The 21,968-nt window shown below is 32.9% G+C and overlaps 2 protein-coding genes across 4 annotated transcripts in view; one reads left to right on the forward strand and one right to left on the reverse strand.

Moving 5' to 3' along the window:
• Positions 1 to 18,137, forward strand: part of Jupiter (microtubule-associated protein Jupiter) — a 102,526-nt gene extending 84,389 nt beyond the window's left edge. For both annotated transcript variants that reach the window (XM_088204543.1, XM_088204542.1), the window contains exons 2-3: positions 15,320 to 15,624; positions 16,947 to 18,137. In XM_088204543.1, the coding sequence (XP_088060669.1) occupies positions 15,320 to 15,624; positions 16,947 to 17,086 (445 nt within the window). In that variant the 3' untranslated portion in view covers positions 17,087 to 18,137. The remainder of the gene's footprint in view (positions 1 to 15,319; positions 15,625 to 16,946) is intronic.
• Positions 18,135 to 19,229, reverse strand: Dtd (D-aminoacyl-tRNA deacylase). Of its 2 annotated transcripts, XM_088204545.1 has the most exons (4): positions 19,068 to 19,202; positions 18,640 to 18,730; positions 18,337 to 18,572; positions 18,135 to 18,270 (listed from the first exon to the last, which is right to left on the reverse strand). In XM_088204545.1, the coding sequence occupies exons 1-4, from the start codon at positions 19,108 to 19,110 to the stop codon at positions 18,158 to 18,160; spliced, it is 483 nt and encodes a 160-aa protein (XP_088060671.1). In that variant the 5' UTR covers positions 19,111 to 19,202; the 3' UTR covers positions 18,135 to 18,157. The 2 variants fall into 2 exon arrangements, with proteins under 2 accessions (XP_088060671.1, XP_088060672.1); XM_088204546.1 differs by lacking the exons at positions 18,135 to 18,270; positions 18,337 to 18,572 and having other exon boundaries at positions 18,636 to 18,730; positions 19,068 to 19,229.
• Positions 19,230 to 21,968: the final 2,739 nt, after the last annotated feature.

Raw genomic sequence — 21,968 nt, forward strand, 5'->3', positions numbered from 1 at the left:
GCGCCTATCAGTTAAATTATATTTTCGCTAATAGAAATATACATCTACCGGTGAAAATGTATTTGCCGTCACTAGTAAAACTACCGACATGAACATTTTTAAATAATGCAATTTTACTAGCACCTGCCAGATAAATTACATTTTCACTGGTAAAAATATGTATTTACTAGTGAAAATGTATGCTGATATGATTTCACTGAAATGACATATTTAAAAAAAAATATAGATTTAAGGCTGTTTTTTTAGGGATAATCCAAGAATATCTGTTTTAGATTAAGAGATCTAAATTTAACTAAATATTTAAATGATAGCGTAAACGATAGTTAATGATGACTGTATTTATTCACAGTCAAAAATGCAGCCTTTCTATTTAAAAAATCGCGGTGAACTAAGATATGAAGCTCTAAAATTTATTTCAAGATCAAGACATAGAAAGTTCGACGTTTCCTTGCATTAAAATAATTGCGCGGGGAGATAGATCATGATTTTTATTTGGTTAAAATTTTACCAATTCATCTAAAATCAGCGAGTCTCTTCCAAATGGTTTCTTTCCCTAATATGTTTGAAAACCATTGCTCTTAGCTTTATTTAAGCACAGTATTAGACTTTTAACACAGGTTTTAACAACGCTGCTACACGAAAATTGACTATATATAGCTCGAATCCTATCAAAATGTACTTTGGCCCCTTGCAGGGTCGAATGTTTAATTCTTAAAATAAGCTTAATTGTATGTTTAGCTTGTTCTAAAATTACACACCCCTTGTATGTATTTTGTGTAGAATGTATCCCTCGCGTCTTAATCGTAGATTTTACCCGATACACGATCTTTTTTGTTTTCCATGCATTCTTAATGTCAGGGTTAAATCTAACCAAATCGGTGCCACATTACTGCATAAAACAGCCGGTAAAATGATTTTCATCGGCGGCGTTAGATAACCATAACCGACCGACCATTCCTAGTAAGTTGTGATTGTCGCGATCGATGCTGTCACCGTTTTCGTGTCGCATCGCGTTATCGCACGTCGCGCATTAGCCCATATCGGAGATAAATCTCAGTAGAACAGGAAATAATTACTGGTTGGAAATACGCGGGTAGGTCTCTTTCTCTCTGGGTCTCGACGTGCGTTAATTTATCGCCAAGTATCGACGGCGGCGGGTGAACAGTTAATAGGATCGACTGTTGTTACTACTTACCATTGACCCGTTCGATCCGTCCGGTTACGCGCGTTTTCAGGAAACGTCGGCGGCGGCGACTTTTATACGCTTTATGTATAAAGTGAAATAAATAAATGCGTATCTGCGGTATGCCGCCCCGAGAATGTGGACGTCGGATCCGCGAGAATTATTCGACACACTCCGTTGCTTGACCTGCGCCTTGGTACACCCGTCGGATCCTAGGCGGGTTGTTTTTGGGACGATTCCAAAATATCGACATTTTCAATGAAAAGTACTGCATAATGAATCGCCTTGTACAAATTTTTTTATGTGAATTAGGAAATAGTGGTTAATTTTAGATTTAGATGAGTAGTTTCAACCCTCAAACGTCAATAAAAGAAAATGAAATACAGTTCGGTATTAGCAGTTTCCATCAATCAAGCTACAGTTAGACATTTCCTGGGGTAGTAAAAGCCTACAATTTTATTGTTGGGCTGAGCAAAATACACATTCAATGTGCGGAAATTAACAGAATGCGAACTTTCGCCGCAAAAGCCGTATCCCTTCGGAAAAGTTTATTTGAAGCAAGCCAAAGTTAGCGACGTGAAAAACTGTTAACTTACCATTGTAATTCTGTTGGTCTAATGCACATTTTCAGCATAATTTGTACTATTATTTTATTTTCTCATACTTGTGTTGGATCAAATAGCAATATGGTTTTTAATGCTTGCTATTATGATATGTTCAAATATTGCAGTTTAACACTATATGGTTTATCAAGTTTTTCTTATGATTATTTTTATATTAGAATATGAAATGTTTTCTATATGTGTTACTTAATGGAAGACATATATTATTTATAGCAAAAGAGATAAATCTAATCCTGCTCGAATATCTTAAAAACAGAATATGTATGTATATGAAAAAAAAAAATGTTCAAATAATTCATAAATTAATATAGTTAAATTAATACATTATTATCCGTTATTTTCATGAATTTTTTAATGTATATATTGCTGTTTTAACACAAGGATTTTTTAATTGCCGTCTCTAGATAAAATTTTAATTTTTTATTATGTTCCAACGATATGCTTACAAGCTTACGTTACATTATTTTTTTAAGTTTCACTATCACGCGAAAACGCGTGAACGGACCGTAATGTGTTAGTACGAAAATATGTAGGTTAGGTTTAGCTATTTTTTTAACTTTCAATATTTCAACTGTAAAGTTGTATTTATTTACTAGCAATGAACAACTTTGACCGCGGATGACACCTATAAAAGTCATCAAGGAAAAGCGCTGTCATGAACCTTTGGGTCTTGTAATATGTTTTTTTAATTGTATAATTTAAGGTTGAAAAACACTATAATTTATTGAAATAATATTTAAATAGCTTATAGCACAAATACGCGCAAAAATATCAGCTGCGGTTAAAGAGTTAAGAAACAGAAGACTTGTGTTTTAACAAGGAAAATAAAAGTCACACAAAAACGGTCTCAAATAGAAAAATCAAAAAGTTAATGGCAAAATTGGATCACGCATATTTTTCAATACATTATTATGAATTTTATATGTATTTAGTTCAAAAACATTTTTCTATAAATAACATGGAAAATATTGTGCTTTTTAATCATAAACTATATTTATTTTGTTCTATATTTTGCTAATCGATAGTAGAGTATTAAAAAAATGTATAACTATTATACGCTAAAAACCAAATTCTATAATTTTTTAACCTTTTTTTTACGGAGCAAAAAATTACGCATGCTCCGATGATGTATACTCAGTGTACTTAAATTAATACAAAATAAACATTTGTTACAGTATTGAAAACGAGCATTTGACTGAAATGCAGAAATTAAATGTAACATTTTTTTTATTAATAAATATAAAATTGAAAAATAAAGTTTAAAACCTATACGCCATCAACACTAAGCTTGTTTGACTGTATTGATTAATTGACATATTTGTTTTGCTACTTTCATAGATTACTTATGTATTGCTAATATTTAATTTATTATGTCTAGTAAGTGTACTGCGGAGAATACTTAAAAATAAACATTTTATTCAACCTATTTAAAAAAATATTAACATAATAAGAGACATGTACACTCGGTGTACATCGCAGCAGAGTAAAGTGTAAAAACTTATATTAAAACGAAATATTTTTTTCTTTACACATTTAGTGTAAAATTAAAATATTAGTTAATACATATTTATACTATGCTAAATAGTTCAATAAACGCAAGACAATTTCACTTATTACAAAATAAAAATTTACATTTTTCGAAGTATTTCAAAACAGTGCGTTTGTCATGGAATATGGAGTTTGTGCTCAAACTGTTCACGATATTATTAATATTTTTACATATAGCTTAGTAATGTACAATAATATAAAATACGTTGCCTTAATATATTATTATGAAATTATTATAATGTTTACGAATTTTATTTATAGAGAAAAAGTTCGTAAAATCCCTTCAGTATTGATATTTAGCCTTAATAAATAGTTACTCAATCATTAGTCTGCATGTTTAGAACAAAATAGTTTTAAGTCTAGATTTTTTCTTAATGCACTTTGCGCGTATATCGAGGTTTGAAAACACCTTCCGCTTCCCGTTCGACCGATTTTTTCTCCGATATATTCCAAGAATTTTTCGCTTTCGCGACGGGCGACGTAATAGCCGCGAACGTCCGGTAACTACGTTTTCCATTCGGACAGGGTTGAACGAACTGCCAGAGAAGAAGAAGCTAACCGAAAGAAATGGAAAAAAATGTCGCAAATTTGCATGTGTTGCGGTCTCGGCTAAAAAAAGTAGTAGGATCAATCGATCTGATGATGAGCGTGTGCCGTCTGTCTGGTGATCACGCCACATAGAAAAACCGCAAAGTTTTATTCAGTATTTTACCAACCGGTAGCCGCACGATCGATTTGTCTCCGTCGCTACGAAATTGGCCTATTTTTTGCTCTTATGAGCTTCGTTCGTGCATCGCATTGTGTAAACTAGATTTTTTCACTTTGACTAATGCCTCAAGTTCGAATGGCGATATTTCACTTTTCAGTCGTGAAGTGGTACAGTTCACGTTTATCTTTCTTCATAACCAGCATTGTATTGTAATGTAATTTTGGCTCAGTTAAAAACTAAGTTTAACCATTCAATTTTATTTATGGCATTTTTTAGTGTTTAGTTTTAGTGTTTAAATTATTTTAGTGTTTTATAATTCCACACATACATTTCTAAGTCGATCCTAATTTGTATTGTATAAATATATTTTAATCGTTTTTTAAGATAAGTTAATGCTTATATATTAGTCGCTCCCAATATTAAATATTATACTACTGTATTCTTGGTTTTCTTTTGATTTTTTGGCAATGTTTCAGAATGGCCTTTAATTATAAGGAAAACGTGAATTTTTTTTAATAATAAGGAAAATATGGAGGAAAATTACAATGAAAGGTTATCGACCGTAAATGTGGTCCATTAGGGGTCTACGCAATCGTCGCAGGAATTAAAATTCAAAACCATTGTGAATCATAAATGATTCATGAAACTTATTATTTAAATAAAATGTTTTCGTATATGAACAAGCATAGTATATAGTTTGCTATAATAATTGTCATTTAATTAAATTTATTTACATGCTTAGAATCACTTTTGTATGGTTTCTTTATCATACTTTTAAATTTTAACATATTTAAACCAATTATCAAATATTCGACGTTTGTTTTATATGGTTTGATTTTATATTCATTAATCCACTGGTTGTTATATCGATTGTATTATGTTTTATTTTATTTTTGAGTAAGGAACTTATTAAATTTTCCGGATCAGACGACATTGATCAATTCTATGCGTCAAGGGTGAAAGATTCCTACGTATTTACAATGAAGCGCTGCTTGGTTTAGTGGTTTATAACCCTCGACAGCTAGTTAGTTATCTGGTTACGGAGATGGCAATCTGTTCGTCTGCTCGGTGAATAGCAATTCTCGCTGCGCGCACGCGCGTGGGTCGTAATCAGCCAAGTTTGTTTCTTAAGCGACGTTGATTCGTCGGATAAGATCTTCTTTGTTCCGTGCTCCTTGAGTACATAGAATGTATCATATATGTGTATCTCTCGGGGTCAACACACATGAACTTGCCGTAATTAAATCGACTCTTTCTTAGAAAGTTGTCACTCGCACCCCCTACGATTATTATAATACTTGACGTAACGTAACATGATTTATGCAGTATTGTGAATTTTGGTCATTAGAACGACGTGTCCTCCCGTGCCAGTCGCTCGGCTTTTCGCTTCTTCCTTGTCATTTCAATTCGTCGGATGATCTTATTGTATCACGTCACGATATTCTCAGGGATGCCATCGAATGGCACCGATCGCACATTTCTATCATGTAAAACGAAAGGTAAAAAAACTCTGCACGATCGCAGTGTGGACTCTGTCGCTCGCCAGATGACCGATAAAGATTATGATTTATTGCCATTTTCTCGGTGCGCTTCGAATGTTCAGCGGCAGCCCTGATGGCAATCTTGTCTGTCATCGTTGGCGTTTTTATGGTTTCTGAATCCGTTTATTTATGATTCGGCTGAAACGGCTCACGATTTTCGCTGAAAGTATCGATTCTTTGTGTATTGTGTCCCTGCGCTTGTTAAAGATCGCCGTTACGAACACAATATATAGGTCGTCAGGTTAATCGCTCTTGTACCATTGTATTAAAGTTGTGAATTTAAAAGCTCGATATGACGATTCGTTAAAGTTAATTGCTTTGAAATGAAGGCAACGACGATTTACATGACGTCATACGCAACGTAGATAGCTATATTCATAACATAAATACTAATGAATGTTATTGAAACTGAAAGTCTACGGAAAATAGGGTTTGCGTTGCTCTTTAAAATATATTATAAGAAGTTTAAGATATTGTACTACTTAAACGTTTAGCTTTTTATTTGCCTGTAAAAACATTTTTGTGTCAAAAGTTAATGGGCGATCGCTTTGCGAATGTACGCGAATTTTAAACGGTGTATCTTTGCGTGTCAGACATTTAGTCGCACGAACTTTTTTTTTTGATTGCCCATAAAAAGTGATATATGATTATAGTTTTAGTTACATACACTTATCTGTGCGGAAATAATTTGTTATAGCATTTTAGCAAAATATATTTTATGGAGATTTGTTTCATATGCTCTCGTAATTTTCGCCCGAAATTATGTAGTTTTATTAGTTTAGTTGAGTTTAAAAACTGATTTTAGTACCATTGAACTAGTTCTCATAACGTTGATTAGTTGCCAGTTTTAGTTATGTACCAAATTTTAATACATGTATTATGGATCGTCCCAAATTTTCTCAACACACCTATAACGAGACACTCGTCGAAAGAAAGTTACCCGAAATTTCACAACAGACCTACCGCATGACACAACACACCTTTCTTATGTCCTTACGCTGGCTCGTAAATTCGACATTGTCGCCTGTGATAATTTTAATGCGCGCCGCAAAGCGCGCCCGATTATGAATATGGTGTCGGACTGTTACGTGTACGTGAACCAAGTACGAATTAGCGCCGCGGCTCGTTAAATTGTCAAACCGTTCGATGCTTCGATTCGGCAGAAGTGGAAAAAACAACCGTAACTTTAACACGCGCCCAGATATACTCACAGGTAGCAGCAGATCGCGTTTCGATGCCGCGATGCGCATCGATCCGGGTGAGGAATCAAGAGCATGGCTGCTGCTGCTGCTGTTGCTGATTGCATTTTACGGTTTCGGTGCGAAAAATCGGAGCGATTCATCTCGAGGAAGTCTGCGTCTTCTGGGCTGACCGCTTCGTTGGAGACGCTTCCCGTTCTTCGGATCGTAGCTCTCAGGAATGTCCTCTGCCTATCGGATCCACTTTGTCCGATCGCAATCGCACCAAACGTGCTCTAAATCGCCGATGAAGGCAATGCTAGAACAGTAGAGGCAAATATTTTGAAGACATGGTTCCAATAGAGAGAATCATATCTCTGGGACACTGAAGTAATAACTTGATAGTACAGGTCTTGTTGTCCAGTAAAGCTTTATTCTCTAATATATTTTAAATAGTTTAACATCAAATAAAATAATGTTCAAAATTTGATTTGATTGAGGCTTGTCATATGTGTAGTGATAGGCACTGCCTAGTCGCCTGTCTCTATCACCTCACAACTGAGTTAATAAATCCAAGCGATCGATAAACGCCTGTGCGGGCGTGGTCGATGACTAAAATAATTAATATTATTACATACTAGCGTTCCCACTGTGACGGCGCCAACACGATTTTATTGCTTTTGACGTGAATTTTTGACTTCTGAGAAGTGATAATTGTTTTTGCGCCCTCCTATTGACCAAAATTCGATTTCAAAACACTTTGACCAATACTCTCATATCAAAAGTTAGTTGTATTGTCTATAAGGATAGCTATCGTATTTTTAAAACATAGTGTAATATCGTGCAAACGAAATATGCGAGACGCAACGTTTGTACTTCTTCTTCCACTTATTTTCCTCTGAGAGATGAGATGAAAGTTATGAAACTATAATTAGTTTTAGAACTTTCATTAGGTCATGTTGGGTTTGGTTAGGTTAGGTTTGGGTTTGAACATCAAATGGAAGTTTCGCAACTGTTTTATAGACATTTTAGGGTAGCATATAATTTTAGTAGTTAAATTATATTTTTGCTAGTGGATTGTGATACTTGTGAAAATGTATTTGGAACTCCCTCAACATAAGACAATCATGTGAATTAAAAAATATTATAATTTTTCAGTGAATATATAACTTCACTGAAAAATTCTATACATCACATGAGTGAGACTTTTTTCTAGATTTTCTTTGAAGGATAACCCGAAAATTTCTGGTTTAGAATCAGGAACGTCAATATGTCTTTTCTGTTCATATTTTGAACAAATTTATAGAAATTACAATCTTTACTATATTTTTTATGTTTATTAATCAATCGGAGTAATGATAAGTATATCGAGTGTATATCCATATCGTGTGCTTTAGAACTAATAGGCTTAAACCCAAACTTGCCATCTCTTTCTCAATTATGAATAATGATAAAATGAATAGTTCTCGAACTGACTGTGTTAACGTAAATAGAGTATAGTTCTATAGAAACGTCCGATTAAAATGTAGACGATTTAGAGGATTTTTTAAGCAGTAAAGAATTGGCAATAGAGACATAGATTTGGACATTGAATTAATATTGAATAACTTTAACCATGTACAAGGATTAGATAGCAAAAAACATTTTTTTTATAATTTCGGGAGGAAAATAAAAATACATATCCAGCAACACTAGTTAATGTTGAAAGGACTTTCTCTGGCTTAAAGTTTATTTTGCGAGACAATCGAAATAATCCTGTATACTTCAACCGTGAATGTAAGAATTTGCTTTGTTTACTTTTCGATTATCGTGGCGCATTGGGGTAACCTGTTAGGCCACGATGGTTTTAATTTAATCTAAAAAAAAAAATGTATGTTTTGTTGAATAAATTATAGTGTTATCATATACTTATAGTTCTAATTATAATACCTTTAATTAATTATTGTATCAATTAAAATAGTTTGCTTATAAACAATATATTAAATAAAATGTTTTAAAATATAATATAAAATTAATTTTTGATACAGATAAAAATATTTAAAAAATAATCACTCGGAACTGAACCGAAAACCGTAAAAACAGATATTTATTCCGGAACGAAAACCAGAATCGAACCGATATGTATTTTTTTAATTGAACCAGAACGAAAAAAATGACAGTTCGATGCCCTGTACAAAAGGCATAATTGCTAAGGTTTACATGTTAAAAAAATATTCAGCAATTTTTTTTTCTAGATAAATATTAAATTAGCGAATGTTTACCGTATTACGTTATTATTTTTATGCCACTTATTTCCGATTCATCATCGTTATTACTTATTATTAGATAGATACAATCTCGCCGGTCAGAATTGGTCTTCTCATCGAAAATAATTATCGACTCTCTCATAATCTAGATTTTGTGCACAATACAATATCATAAACGAATACATTGTACAATAATTGAATATGGTACTAACACGCTTTCGTTGTAAAAGTATTATCGTATTGTTTTAATGCATGTAATTTGTGCATTGATAACCATTACATTATCTATTTGACCGTCTGCTATATTGTTTTATTATGGGCTTTATATGGTTGAATTGCCATCATTACAACCTTATCGCGCGAACGTTGTTATAAACACACTCACGCCCAAATGTGTATTCGCTGTAATCAACCGATGCTTTTACGATCACATGATATAATCCTCTCCAACAAACAAAGTTGCACAACTTTAAAAACCCTTCAGATTAAGCAATGCAGCTGACACCGTCTCGCATGTCTCGCGGCGATTAACTCCACGTGAGGCGACTCGTTAAAAAGTTTAACCGCGTGAAACCATCGACGCTATCCGCCGACTGCCTTCCTGAAAGAATCGCATGAAAAAAATATATAATTCGATACTAATGAAACGCAAATTGTGACCTTCGAGCAATGCGAAACCCGGGTTTTTTATACTCGAAACCGCATTCGAATTTTTTTTTTCGATTCTGCGGTCGGCGAATATATGTATTATATTTGTACGTCATGTAACAGTATATACTTAATCGAGTTTGCGTCGTAGCGAATATGACGTTTCGATATGCATTTCCGCGATCAATCCCCAGTTCGACCCCTCGCAAGAGAATACATACTAGTGTGGCACATTTGCTGATATCGAAACGCCATAATGGCATGTCGTCGACGCAGTGTGTAATTTCATATTTTTTCTCTGGGGTGGAAAATTAAATGAGACATGCCGGATTCTGATGGTATTGGGTGGTTAGACTGGGGTGTAATCCATTTTTGTTTTAATTTATAGGGTGGATTCATATGCATGTATTGCATATGATCGCTGCTATATCATTACGTAGATAGCGCATGATACTTTAATATGTAGACAGTATTTTAGTGTAATGAAGAAAACATTACTATCTTATGTGAATTTAATTGTTTGTCAACTATCCAATTTAATGATGAATGATAAACTTTTAATTGTGACTCACATTAATGGACTTTAATCATGCTTATGATTATTTCTAAAATAAATAAAGATGACTACACTCTCTCATGTTCTATTATCGGAAATCTGCAGTACTATAAAAAGAGGAAGATTATCAATTACTGGCACGTGACTAATTGGCATAATCATATCTAATATATATAATTGTCTATGTAAACACAATACGATTTGTTCAATACATAATTATGTCTTCCATTTGTTGTTTGCGGCCAATATTCCAGTTGGTCATATAATTTCGTAATTAGCTCGAAAATAGAAAAGAAAATATATTAGTTGGAAAAGTACCATATCATAGGTAAATAATTAATATGCGTATTAAATATTAATATCGTAGGTAGCATATAAAATAGTATATTTTTATACATGTTCTATATATCATAAAAAAATCTAACGAGACGCGCGAGAATCATATTGTTGTATTGTATAAAACTAGATATTGTGCTATTATTAAATTTTTATTTTTTCTATGCAGGTTGTATTGGCGTATTATAAATGATCAAAATAAATGTAGATCAGCTATGAATATGAAATTAATAATTTTTATGTTTGGGTGAATATTATTTAACAATGCAATTTTGCTTCCACAATTATTTGCAATGAAAATAGCGCGTCATTATAAAAAAGAGTAAAGAAAATTGGTAATTTCTCGAAAAATGAGAATTCATATTTTCACATCACGATTTTCTCAAGAAATTTTGATAAATAAAATATATTTGTAATATTTAGTTTGTGATTATGAATAGATAATCGGATGATCGTTAAATAGAACAAACTTCATTAGGATGATGATTTGTTATAATGAACGCGAATAATTGAAGGACCATAACGGATCGATCTGTTTCGATTGATTACGAAGGAATTTGTGGTTCCCAATCGTAGAGAAAATTGTCAGTAACAGCTGTTGCAACTTTACATTTTTCATATTTCGGTAATATAAAGATGAAAAACACATTTCAATTACTAAAAAACGAGATTTAAGTTCGCCGACAGGAAAATTTTATGGTATAAATCTGTGGAAAGCTCCCATACATTTTTGCAATCTTCCGAATATCACGCGGAGCGATTTCATAGCCGTAAAGACGCTTATGAACGACGACATGAATGCCGCTAGGACGCGGGTGTCCGTTTCTAGTTTTGTATTTTTTTATACAAAAATTATGAAATATTTTTTTTCAATACATCTTGTGTATTTACTTGTATTAACTGGATTTAATTTTGTTCCTACAATAAATAATGGTTCATACAAAAATATGAAAATTTTCAGGAATGTTTTTTTTTAATACATTTATAAAATCATATATATTTGCCAAAAAAATGCTTGGTATTCATACACCGCCTAATTTCGCTTGGCATTAAAACCGATTAGAGTATTTTTTTTTGACAATTTTTTGTCATTCAAATACTTTTATACCATCTGGCACGGACACGCCCTTTTTTATGCAAAGGCATAAAAAATGCAGCAGTTGTAAAATTAAATTTTTAACATAATACTAGGCTTTAAAAATTCTCGATTAATCAGCAAATTTCTCGACATAAAGTACGAGAATGTTTGCTCTTTTCTGTATATGTATTTAACAGTTATGAAGTAAAAAAAAGGCCATCAATATAAATTATTAATAAAACATTTATTGATCGCGGCTAATTTCGTGAGTTATTTACAGATTTGCAAATTTATACATATTATTTATATTGTTTGTGTGGGAATTGGAATTATTAAAATATCAGGCATGTCTTTTTTATGGTTTCTAATCAAAACAATAATATGTTTTTTGATCATACCTTTAAAAAATAAGATTAGTCACGTGATTTCACGAAATAAGTTTGGTTGTTTTCATAACGCCACTGGTTGTTATTTCAATTTTCTTTTGCTATTGTTAAAATAATATGTTTTGTAGTATCGCATAAAAGTGAACTATTATGTTAATGAAATATCTCAAGAAGCATTTTTTCATAACGACTACAATACTTATTGCATATATACATATATGTTTATTTGGATTCGTAAAAAAAAATATATGCGACGAATAACGCAATTGAAGTTTAAGCTTAGAATATATCTCTTAGTATAATTTAGGTACACAATATAATTTTACACCAGTCATTAGTTCGACGTTTGTACCTCCGATTGTAGGAAATTTCTCGTCATTATTATACGATATCGAGATCAGGAAATGACTGTCATTATAATTATGTACGTACAGAGTCGTAATTGATTTTTTTTTATTCTTAAAAATAGTAAATTTGGCACGACAACGCCAGCACCCAAGGTTGATAAATAATCAAATTTCGTTTGAAAAAATTGTACTTACATACTTTCACTTTTGGCTTTATTAGTGGCGCAGAAAGCATTTATGTTTGGGGATATTGTGTTATGTATTATGCGAGCGAGGGGGTTGATGTCGCCCGGCTCCGATCGGATTATATATTATTTACTCTATGTATGTGCATGCGTCACAACTCTCGACGTGTCCAATACGCACTACCCTCGGCGGCGACGTTAATGACCCACCACCCCCTTTCAGAAAGTCCGAGCTACCCTTCGGACGTTTCCATGATATAACAATAACGACGGTGCCATTAGTACAACTTTCTTACAACGGTCACGGAAATCTTGCCGAAGCAGCGCTTCTAAATCAATGCTCGACTAATGATTGCTATTCACCATACATATATGCAAGTTAGGCAATGCTTAGGGGCGGAAAATTATGGCAGAATAAAATTTATTTATAATGAATTCTCCTGAAAGAATCCTGTTTTCTCTATGTTCGTCAAGAAAATGACGAAGAGTACGTTTTCAATGGCGATAACATTGATTGATGACTAGTCAAATTGTCCTGCGCTCGCTTTACTTTGAGCTGGGGGCACAAATTCTAAATTACACAATGCATCCCTTCGCTATGCGTTAAAAAACTGTTCTGTATTGTATTATAGTTTATGGAAAGGCAGCAAATTTAAATCAACTTTTAAACATAAGACAATACCGTGAACTAAAAAAATATTATAACATTTATAAATATAAATGAGCAATAAATTATTTATTTTAGAAATATCTCCATATGATTTCACTGAAATGGCAAATTAAAAAAATATTTTCGGGATAGATTCAAGACTATTTTATTAGATTTTCTTTAAAGGATAACCCGATAATTTCTGACTTGGAATCAGTGACGTCATTTCAGCTTTTTCCAGGGGGTGAAGGGGGGGGCAAATGTTTGCCAGTCAATGATTGTTTTATGTTTAGATTTTATTAAGATTAATAGTATTTAATTTAATGGCATGCATTTTTCTGGCCAAAATCAAGGGGGGTGCAAATACCCCCCCCCCCTCTTTTACATACAAAAGTATGTAAAAGTTGTAAAAAAAATATATATAGTATATCTACCCGTGAAAATGTATTCCGATATGATTTTACTGAAAGGACATTTAAAAAAAAAATTAGAATGTATTTTCTTTGAGGAATAACCCAAGAATTTATGGTTTAAAATCAGAGAGTTATTCATGGGGTGTTCACTGTTCTGACTAAATCTCGCTGGCTCGCGCCTTATCTGTAATTTAAAACGTATCATATTTATGTAAGAAAACGTTGTTAGTGACTTTTCTAGCCGCTAAGGCCAAACCATTATCAATCTTGGCAATGTGACGCAGCATGGAGTACTAAACGGCATATTGCGATTTCAACCGATTTTTTGAAAATAAACACGTACACGCCGAAAAATAGTTTTATATTCTAAAACTTAGCCGCTTTCGTAGCCATTAGGGCCAAATGCAGTGGAGAGTTCATAACCATTGGTTTCTGAGCGTAGCGCTGACATTATTAACAAGTACTAAACAATGCATTGCGTCAACTAATTTTAAAAAACAGATTTTTATTTTATTTTATTTGTATTGAGTTTCAAAATATTTAGTTTCTTTGTAAATATTTTTTTAACTAGAAATAAAACAAAGCAGAATAAAATTAATTTTATGATTTTAATTTTGATCTTATGCGATTATTGAACAGATTGAAAACCATCGATAAAATACTTTTCACATATGTACCAATACAAGTTAAAAGCTTTCATATTTTTCTGTTACTTTATTATATCAATTTCATTAAGATTCATTGTATTTAATTATATGACATGCGTTTTACGGTAACCAGATTACTGCGCACACGAAAATTCCACTCAAATTTTTGATTGTCAAATATTACTTTTGATTTCAACTGCTTTATATTTTTCTCTATATTTGTGTCATTTTTTTATTAATATTTACGTATTCTTAAATACACATATGTATATTGATCATTTACGATCGGAATTGTTAAATTCAAGGGGGCAAAAATATTATATTTCGAATACATTAAAAGATTTTTGTGTTTCGGAATAAATTTAGGGTGTAAAAAATGTAATTTAAAATATCTATATTTGAATCATATTTATGGAGAGGGCGGCATTTTGAACTTTGCTTAATGTTTACGCGTATACTTTTAGGTTCAATGACTGAATCGTCGCAACAGCTTGGATGATGAGTAGTAGTTCAAATTAGATTTTCCCCGACATCGATACCTAGTGGTAGGAAGCCAAAGGTGTGTTTAGGGTTGACCGCACAACCCTCGTTATTCGTTACGTTACCGCGGAAATGGGCTTCGGCGCATTATCGTTATCCGCGGGGCCAAAAGACGAATTAGTAGTTCGATGCATTGTCACGTCCGAAACGGAACAATCGCTGTAACTGTATTATAGATATATTTTATACAGCCAGAAATGCGGTCACCGCCCAAGCGTGCGCTGCAAAGCGACCGAAAAAATATTAAATTTTCTGGTTATTAACCATGCAGTAATAGATTCTGCACAATAAAAATAAATCTGCTCGAATTTACAAATATAGATGGTAGAAATGAAAAATATAGAATAAAAAATTAAAAAACTGCAGTGTGAATATTTTATGAAGGAAGCGAAAGGAATAAATTGGTTCAGGTACCTTTGCCGTTTAATATTTTTTTATTTGGTCAAACTCCTATTTTTACGTACTAATAATGTCACTTGTATTAACATATATTATTATTTTTTCAGAGTGCCCTCTGCTCCTCGCGGATGCATCGGCGAGATCTTCGGCGATGGCAGCAACGGCAACTCCAAGGGAAACGGCTCCGGTAACACTCCGACCAGGCCAAAGGACACCCACTCGCGTCTGTTTGGACCGGCCGATCCCCCAGCGCATAACGTGAGGGACAACCTCAAGAGCAACATCAGCTTCGGCGCCGGCGAGGAGCACGCCCAACGCCTTCCGTCCAACGGATCCTCTAACGGACATACCAACGGAAGGGTCGCCAACGGACAGACCAACGGTCACCATGACCAACCGGCTACGCCCAAAGGTAACTTTCATAAAAATAAATAGCAAAATATCACGATTGTGCAGTATACCGAGTCGGTATAATGGACATGTTTGTATGATACATCGATCAACGAGCGATGATGTCGAACCTGTGTAAGACACGTCTGATTCAGTAGATGTTATGATTGGCAAATTTGCAGTGCAGCCTGTCCGACGTAATCCGGTGACGGGCGCTGGTATCTGCGACTCCCCGCGCTTGTGGCGCCGGCGAACTCCTCGCATTTGCCGAGGTGCCCCATTCCCGTCTCCGTCCGCTTTCACTTTTGCATATTAGGACGTTGTTTTTATACTATATATACATATATGTAACCCCTTACTAATGGTTCCTTTATAATGCACAATTATAAACATTTTTATTTTTGTTCATTTAGATACGTTTCAGAAAATTTGATCATATCCTTATTTAGACGTTTAGCTTCATCTTCACTACATTTTATGTTATCACTTGTATACGACTTTATTAAATATATATATTATATACATATATATGTTTAAAATATTAATCTAGACTTTTTATGTTCTTTCCGATTGTAGCTTTTTAATTTTAGTATATCTGGTTGTATAGTTTTACATGGTTTTAGATTTATAAGGTAAATATGCGTTGTGTATAGCGTTTTACGTAGAGAAGCTCACATTCGACAAGACACAATCTGAAACCAAAAAAATCGTTCTTTTCCGATCAAAAATGCAAATTAGAAGTGTTTCGGTTTAAATCAAATAGAGATATATTATCTTCTCGTTTGCATTTTATGAGTAATGTCATCATCGTAATCATAATATTTATTTTGTCGTCATTCATAAGTATGTTGAAAATTGTAATTAAATAATTGAGAATTGTACCTAGGTGCAAAAAAGAGCATAAGTTTAGAAATATAATGTAAAAATTTCAATTTGAATAGTAGACTTATACATCTTTTTTACATATAGGTTCAATTGCACCGTATACTCAAAAAAATATCACAATAAAAAATTAAATATGCACTTATACATTAGTGTAAAATATGATTAATTATGTTTTTCCCTTATTAATTTACGATATTTTTAAGTCATTTATTTAATTATAATTTACATACTCTTCTAAATACGTATTGACTTTATATACCTTCATATCTTTTAAGTAGAATAAAAATACTTAGCATGATTGAATGATTGTTAAATTCAAATATATGATGTAAGCATGTAATTCCAGTTATGAAAAAGCTTATATTTAATATTTTTTTTGTTGTTTTATATTGCTATATATATAAATAATACATTGATGTAATTCTTTAAGGTTTTAATGTGGTAAATTTTGTGTTTCAGAAGGTAACCCACTATCTGGCGAGGGATACAAGTCAATGAACGGAGAAATCAACACAGTGATTGCTCTCAACAGCAACGGTTCTTCCCCGGTAAATCACAACCGCATACCACCAGGAGGCTATTCCTCCGGTTTGTGGTAATTTGCGACGATCCCGATCGAAAAATGTTACACTTGTGAAATTTTCAAATATTGAATTCTGAATAAATTATATCAATAAAGACAATACTATCATCGAGTATACAATGTACGTTTAGTATTTTCTCTAACTATTAGATGGACTAAATTTCTACATCGATACCGTTAGTACTTGTCTTAGCATTTTTTATATTACCGTGACGATACAAGATAAAATAAAAAAAACATATGCATTAAGGAATTCATGTTTGAGAAATATACGGTTAATGTATTTCTTTTTTTTCTTTGTAATTTTATTTAGAATTAAAATTACGCATTTAAATTATTTTCTCAATCACCATTTTATTATATTGTATAAATCAATAGATTTCACGGAATTAATTTTTAACGCATTGGTAACGTAGCATATTTTTTTTCTATCGATTGTCATCCGTATAGTATAGTATTTACTTACGATGAACGAACATGCTGCTCTGATAATAAATTATAATTTTTTGTTTTTACACGCAAGCAAAAGTTTACACATAATTGTGTAACTTGTAATTCTAACACTTCAAAGGCTAACTTATATTTAATTTAAATTAATCTATATGAACGTTTATGAATGGATATGGGTCAATTATTTTATATACTTGATTTAGCATTATCCAAAATTGGTAGAATAGTGCCTTGATAGCGAGTGATGAGAGAACGACGTGGCTAAGCTGATAGTATATTACACTTTATTATTTTGATTTAAGTTTTTTGTATTTTCAGTGAACTTTTTTTTTAGGATAATGAGTGTTTTTGTACTTTTTTATAATAACTACACTTTTTTATGTTTAATATGATTACATTGTAGTGATTTACGTATAATAGTCCTTTAAATTATGATATATTTACAATATTAATATTTCATTCATGCGAGACTACGTGTTTGTTCAATAGGTACATAAAATAAGGACCATTTTCCGAGCCTATGAATACTTTAATTTAAAAATGTATGCAAATATTCTTATGTAATATCCATGTGAATTGTATAAATCATTCATAAATAAAACCATTTTCATACATAATTTTAAGTGTTTTTATTATTTTACTCTTGTTTTTTAGATTCATCGTTATCGTTTTTAATAGGTGATTCAATCTCTAGAGTCACGGGTCCATCATTTTGTATATGTACTTGCATATATGCTCCAAAGACTCCATCTGCATATAATAAACACATATATAATTAGTGAGAAATATAAAGATAAAACGAAGCAAAAAAATTACCTTTAATTTTATTAACATCATATTTACTTCTTAATTCATTCAAAAATTCATTGTATAATTTTTGCGATTGTTCTGCACCCATGGCGTTATGGTAATCGGGTTTATTTTTCTTCAATACTCCATATAAAGTAAATTGACTAATGCATAAAATTTCCAAGTTTTGATCTAATACGCTCTTTGTCCATCTTTTACCGTTCTGATCGTCAAATAATTTTAGATTGAGTAGTTTGCGTGCACTGTGTGATTGAATAGAAAAACATTAGTAAAGGATAGCTACTGTGTGCATAAATAATCATATTTTACATAAATTCGTAATCTTGTTTCGTATCATGTTTTGATATTCCGATTAGTACGCACAATCCTTGCCCAATACTATTGATAAGTTCATCTCCAACTGAAATTCAAGAATACTTTGAAATTAAAATGCAGGATCATTTAGTATTGGTGAGTAAAAAATTATCTATATTTAAAAGAGAATTAGTAAGAAACAAAATTACAGATACTAAGAAATATATTATTAAATTTTGATAATCTTTTAAAAAAAATTAATGCTGATAAAAAATAAAATATTAATAGAAATCAACGAAAATTCAGAATAATATAATAATAACAAAAATAAACCAAACATTTTTATTATTGTTTAAATAAAAAAGTTAGGTTATGTTACAAAATATTACTTTAAATATCTAATCCTGGTTAAATTATAGTAACAAACATTTTTAAAGAATAACCTGTAACACTAGCTTTTGTAACCCGTTGAACTATAGCTTTCATCGCTTATAGCTGAACAAATACAGTTACTGCAACTATAAGCTATTTAGAACTGTCAAACGTGACAGTTGTTTCTAGTACGATGTTCCAAATTTTTAAAAATAGTAACTAAAAATAATAGTGGTTACAAAATATTTCTCAAAGCAAAAATAAATTTAAATTATAATTTACCGCATATTTAAATTAAAATAATAACAATAAAAATCTTATTTTATTAGTAATATTAATAATTACATAATATACGCTCAATAATTACTTGATTTATATATAAAACTATACGCTGACTTTAAACTTACATTAGTTTACCAATAAACTCATGTTTTTAATAATACATTTATAAAATATTCTCCCATAGAACGGGGTTTTCAATTTAGGGTTCGAGATAATATTTCAGAGGATATCGTTGTGGTACTTTATTGGTATTGAGGAGGAATTGATTGGACGAAAGACTTTAAGTAAAATAAATGAGTAGACCTATTGTCTCTGACATCACTTTCTCTCCGACTGCAAGTGTTTGCTAATTTCCTTCCTTTATATGTATTTAACACGTGACGCATTTCCTTTGTGACGATCAAAATTACATTATCGATTTATTGCATCGTTCACACGGATGATACAAAAATCAATCCCTTGTTTATACTGATTAATTATATATTAATAAACGTTCATATAACTCGATTCCTGCGATTAATAAATTACGTCAGAGCGAAATAATTGCGTCTCAATCATAAGAAATTATATATTATTAAGCATACATATATTATAAATCAAAGTATATGTAGTGTTTAGTTAACTCTATGTGGCCATTATCGCCAACCAACCTCCGTTCCGCGAGTTGTTGATGTTCCGCGCCCCGTTGTCATGCCGCCCCCGTTGGCCCTAAGTCCACCCCCGTCAGCCTAGTCATTACACGCCCTCCTGATCTAAAGATCATAGAGGACGTAGTCCTTGAGCCTCTCTGGTCGTCTAGTGGCTCGTCGGGGTCTCTCAGGGGGTCTCTCAGGGGGTCGCTCAGGGGGTCGCTCAGGGGGTCGCTCAGGGGGCCGATCGTCTTCTCTCAACGGCTGCCCGTTATTCATCAAGCCTGGAGCCAAGCTGCAGGTCCTCGGAGGGTCCATCGCCTGACTGTACAATTCAGGTTGGGCGTCGAGCTGCTCACTCTGATCATCTCTGCTCGATCTAGGGAGCGCCCTCAGGTCTAGAACGTGCCTGTTCATCCCGTCCACTGCAACCGTGTTCGGCGATATGATCGCTGTGACCAGGGCCGGCCCTAGGTTATTTGGCGCCCCAGGCAAAAACTAAATTTGCGCCCCCCCCCCCCCCCATTAATGTTTTTATAACTCATTACATCAGCTTAAAAGTATAATTTAATTTAAAGTAATCTAATAGTGTATTTGACACGATACTCTTTTTTGCGATTGTGGGTATTTAAAAATTTGTAGTTTTTTGTCGCGATTTTTTAACAAAACCTGTGGTAACACTCAAAAGCCTACGACAGGGCGATGCTCTAGCGTGCAGTCTGTTCAACATTGCCCTAGAAAAAGAAATCCGAGATGCCAAACTGGATAAACCGACAGTGTGTATAATAAATCGATAAAAATCTTCGCCTGCGCTGATAACATAGATATAGTGGCGAGATCAAAACAGGCACTAATAGAAGCCTTTAACGCCGTTGAATCATCAGCCAGGAAAATGGGATTGAAGATCAATGAAACGAAAACAAAATACATGTCGGTTATGCCTAGCTTGAGGAGCCAGTATCCTAAAAATCTCGAAATGAACGAGTACAATTTTAAGTGTGTCAGTGACTTCATATACCTCGGAACCCTATTAATAGCTACAAACGATGTCAGCAAGGAGATCAAGAGACGAGTAGTGTCAAAAATAAATGCTATTTCAGCCTAATAAAACAAGTCAAATTGCGGACACCATCTCGTCGTACAAAAATATTGCTCTACAAAACGCTTATCAGACAAGTTCTGACACAAAGTTTAGAGAGCTGGACACTTACCAGGGCTGACAAAAGGCTGCTTGACATATTCGAGAGGTAAGTGCTCCGCATGATATATGGCACTATATACGAGAGCAACGAGTGGCGTATACTCTACAACCTCTTCCAAGAAGAGAGTGTCTCCAGAGTGTCATCAGAGTTGGAAGACTCCAGAAAGAAAGTTGGAAGAAAAATATTATTGTAACCGGTGAATGTTCGCTTTATATTAAGTTTAAAAAATGGGATAGCGAACCTAACCTGACCGGCGAACGGTTGATGATGTTCGATTTATATAAAGTTGAAAAATATGGAACAGTGTACCTAGCCAATCAATGACCGGTTTATATGAAGTTTACTCGATTAATAGCGAACTTAATCTATGTAGGATCGCCATCGGTGTTCTCCTCCCATACTGTTAATCTTTCAACAGCCCGACTTCGCGGCTTCCACCCTCTTGAATACCGACGGCGAATACTTGAATACATATATTTGTAATATAAGAATCCTATCACAGAAATTTCATGGTTGGTTATATAGCATAAATGTTTTAATTGAGGTACTATTAAGAAATAAAACAGGCAAACACACAAAACAAGCAATTTTACATACATAATTATTAGATAAGAAATATTTTTTTTTTAAATATGGTAGAAAGTTAATTTTTAATACAAATAGAAACATTTTTAAAAAAATCACTCGGAGCTGAACCGAAGAGCGTAAAAACCATAGAGTAAAGAATATCATATAATATCCTACCGATATATATATTTTTTAACTGAACCGGAACGAAAAAAATAACGATTCGATGTCCTGATTATATAACATATTTTAAAATAAAAACATTTATAAACAACAAAAATAGTCATTATTA

Source organism: Plectrocnemia conspersa, unplaced genomic scaffold (assembly GCF_051122295.1).
Source record: "Plectrocnemia conspersa isolate PC_06_02 unplaced genomic scaffold, ASM5112229v1 ptg000014l, whole genome shotgun sequence".
Classification (NCBI taxonomy): Eukaryota; Metazoa; Arthropoda; class Insecta; order Trichoptera; family Polycentropodidae; genus Plectrocnemia; species Plectrocnemia conspersa.

Bases quoted from the DNA above. Each gene is read 5' to 3' on its own strand.
- Dtd (XM_088204545.1), bottom strand. From the start codon at position 19,110: ATGAAAGCTATAGTTCAACGGGTTACAAAAGCTAGTGTTACAG. The intron at 18,731-19,067 runs GTTATTCTTTAA...CTTGAATTTCAG, and splicing joins TACAAAAGCTAGTGTTACAG to TTGGAGATGAACTTATCAAT. The intron at 18,573-18,639 runs GTAAAATATGAT...TCAATCACACAG, and splicing joins AAACAAGATTACGAATTTAT to TGCACGCAAACTACTCAATC.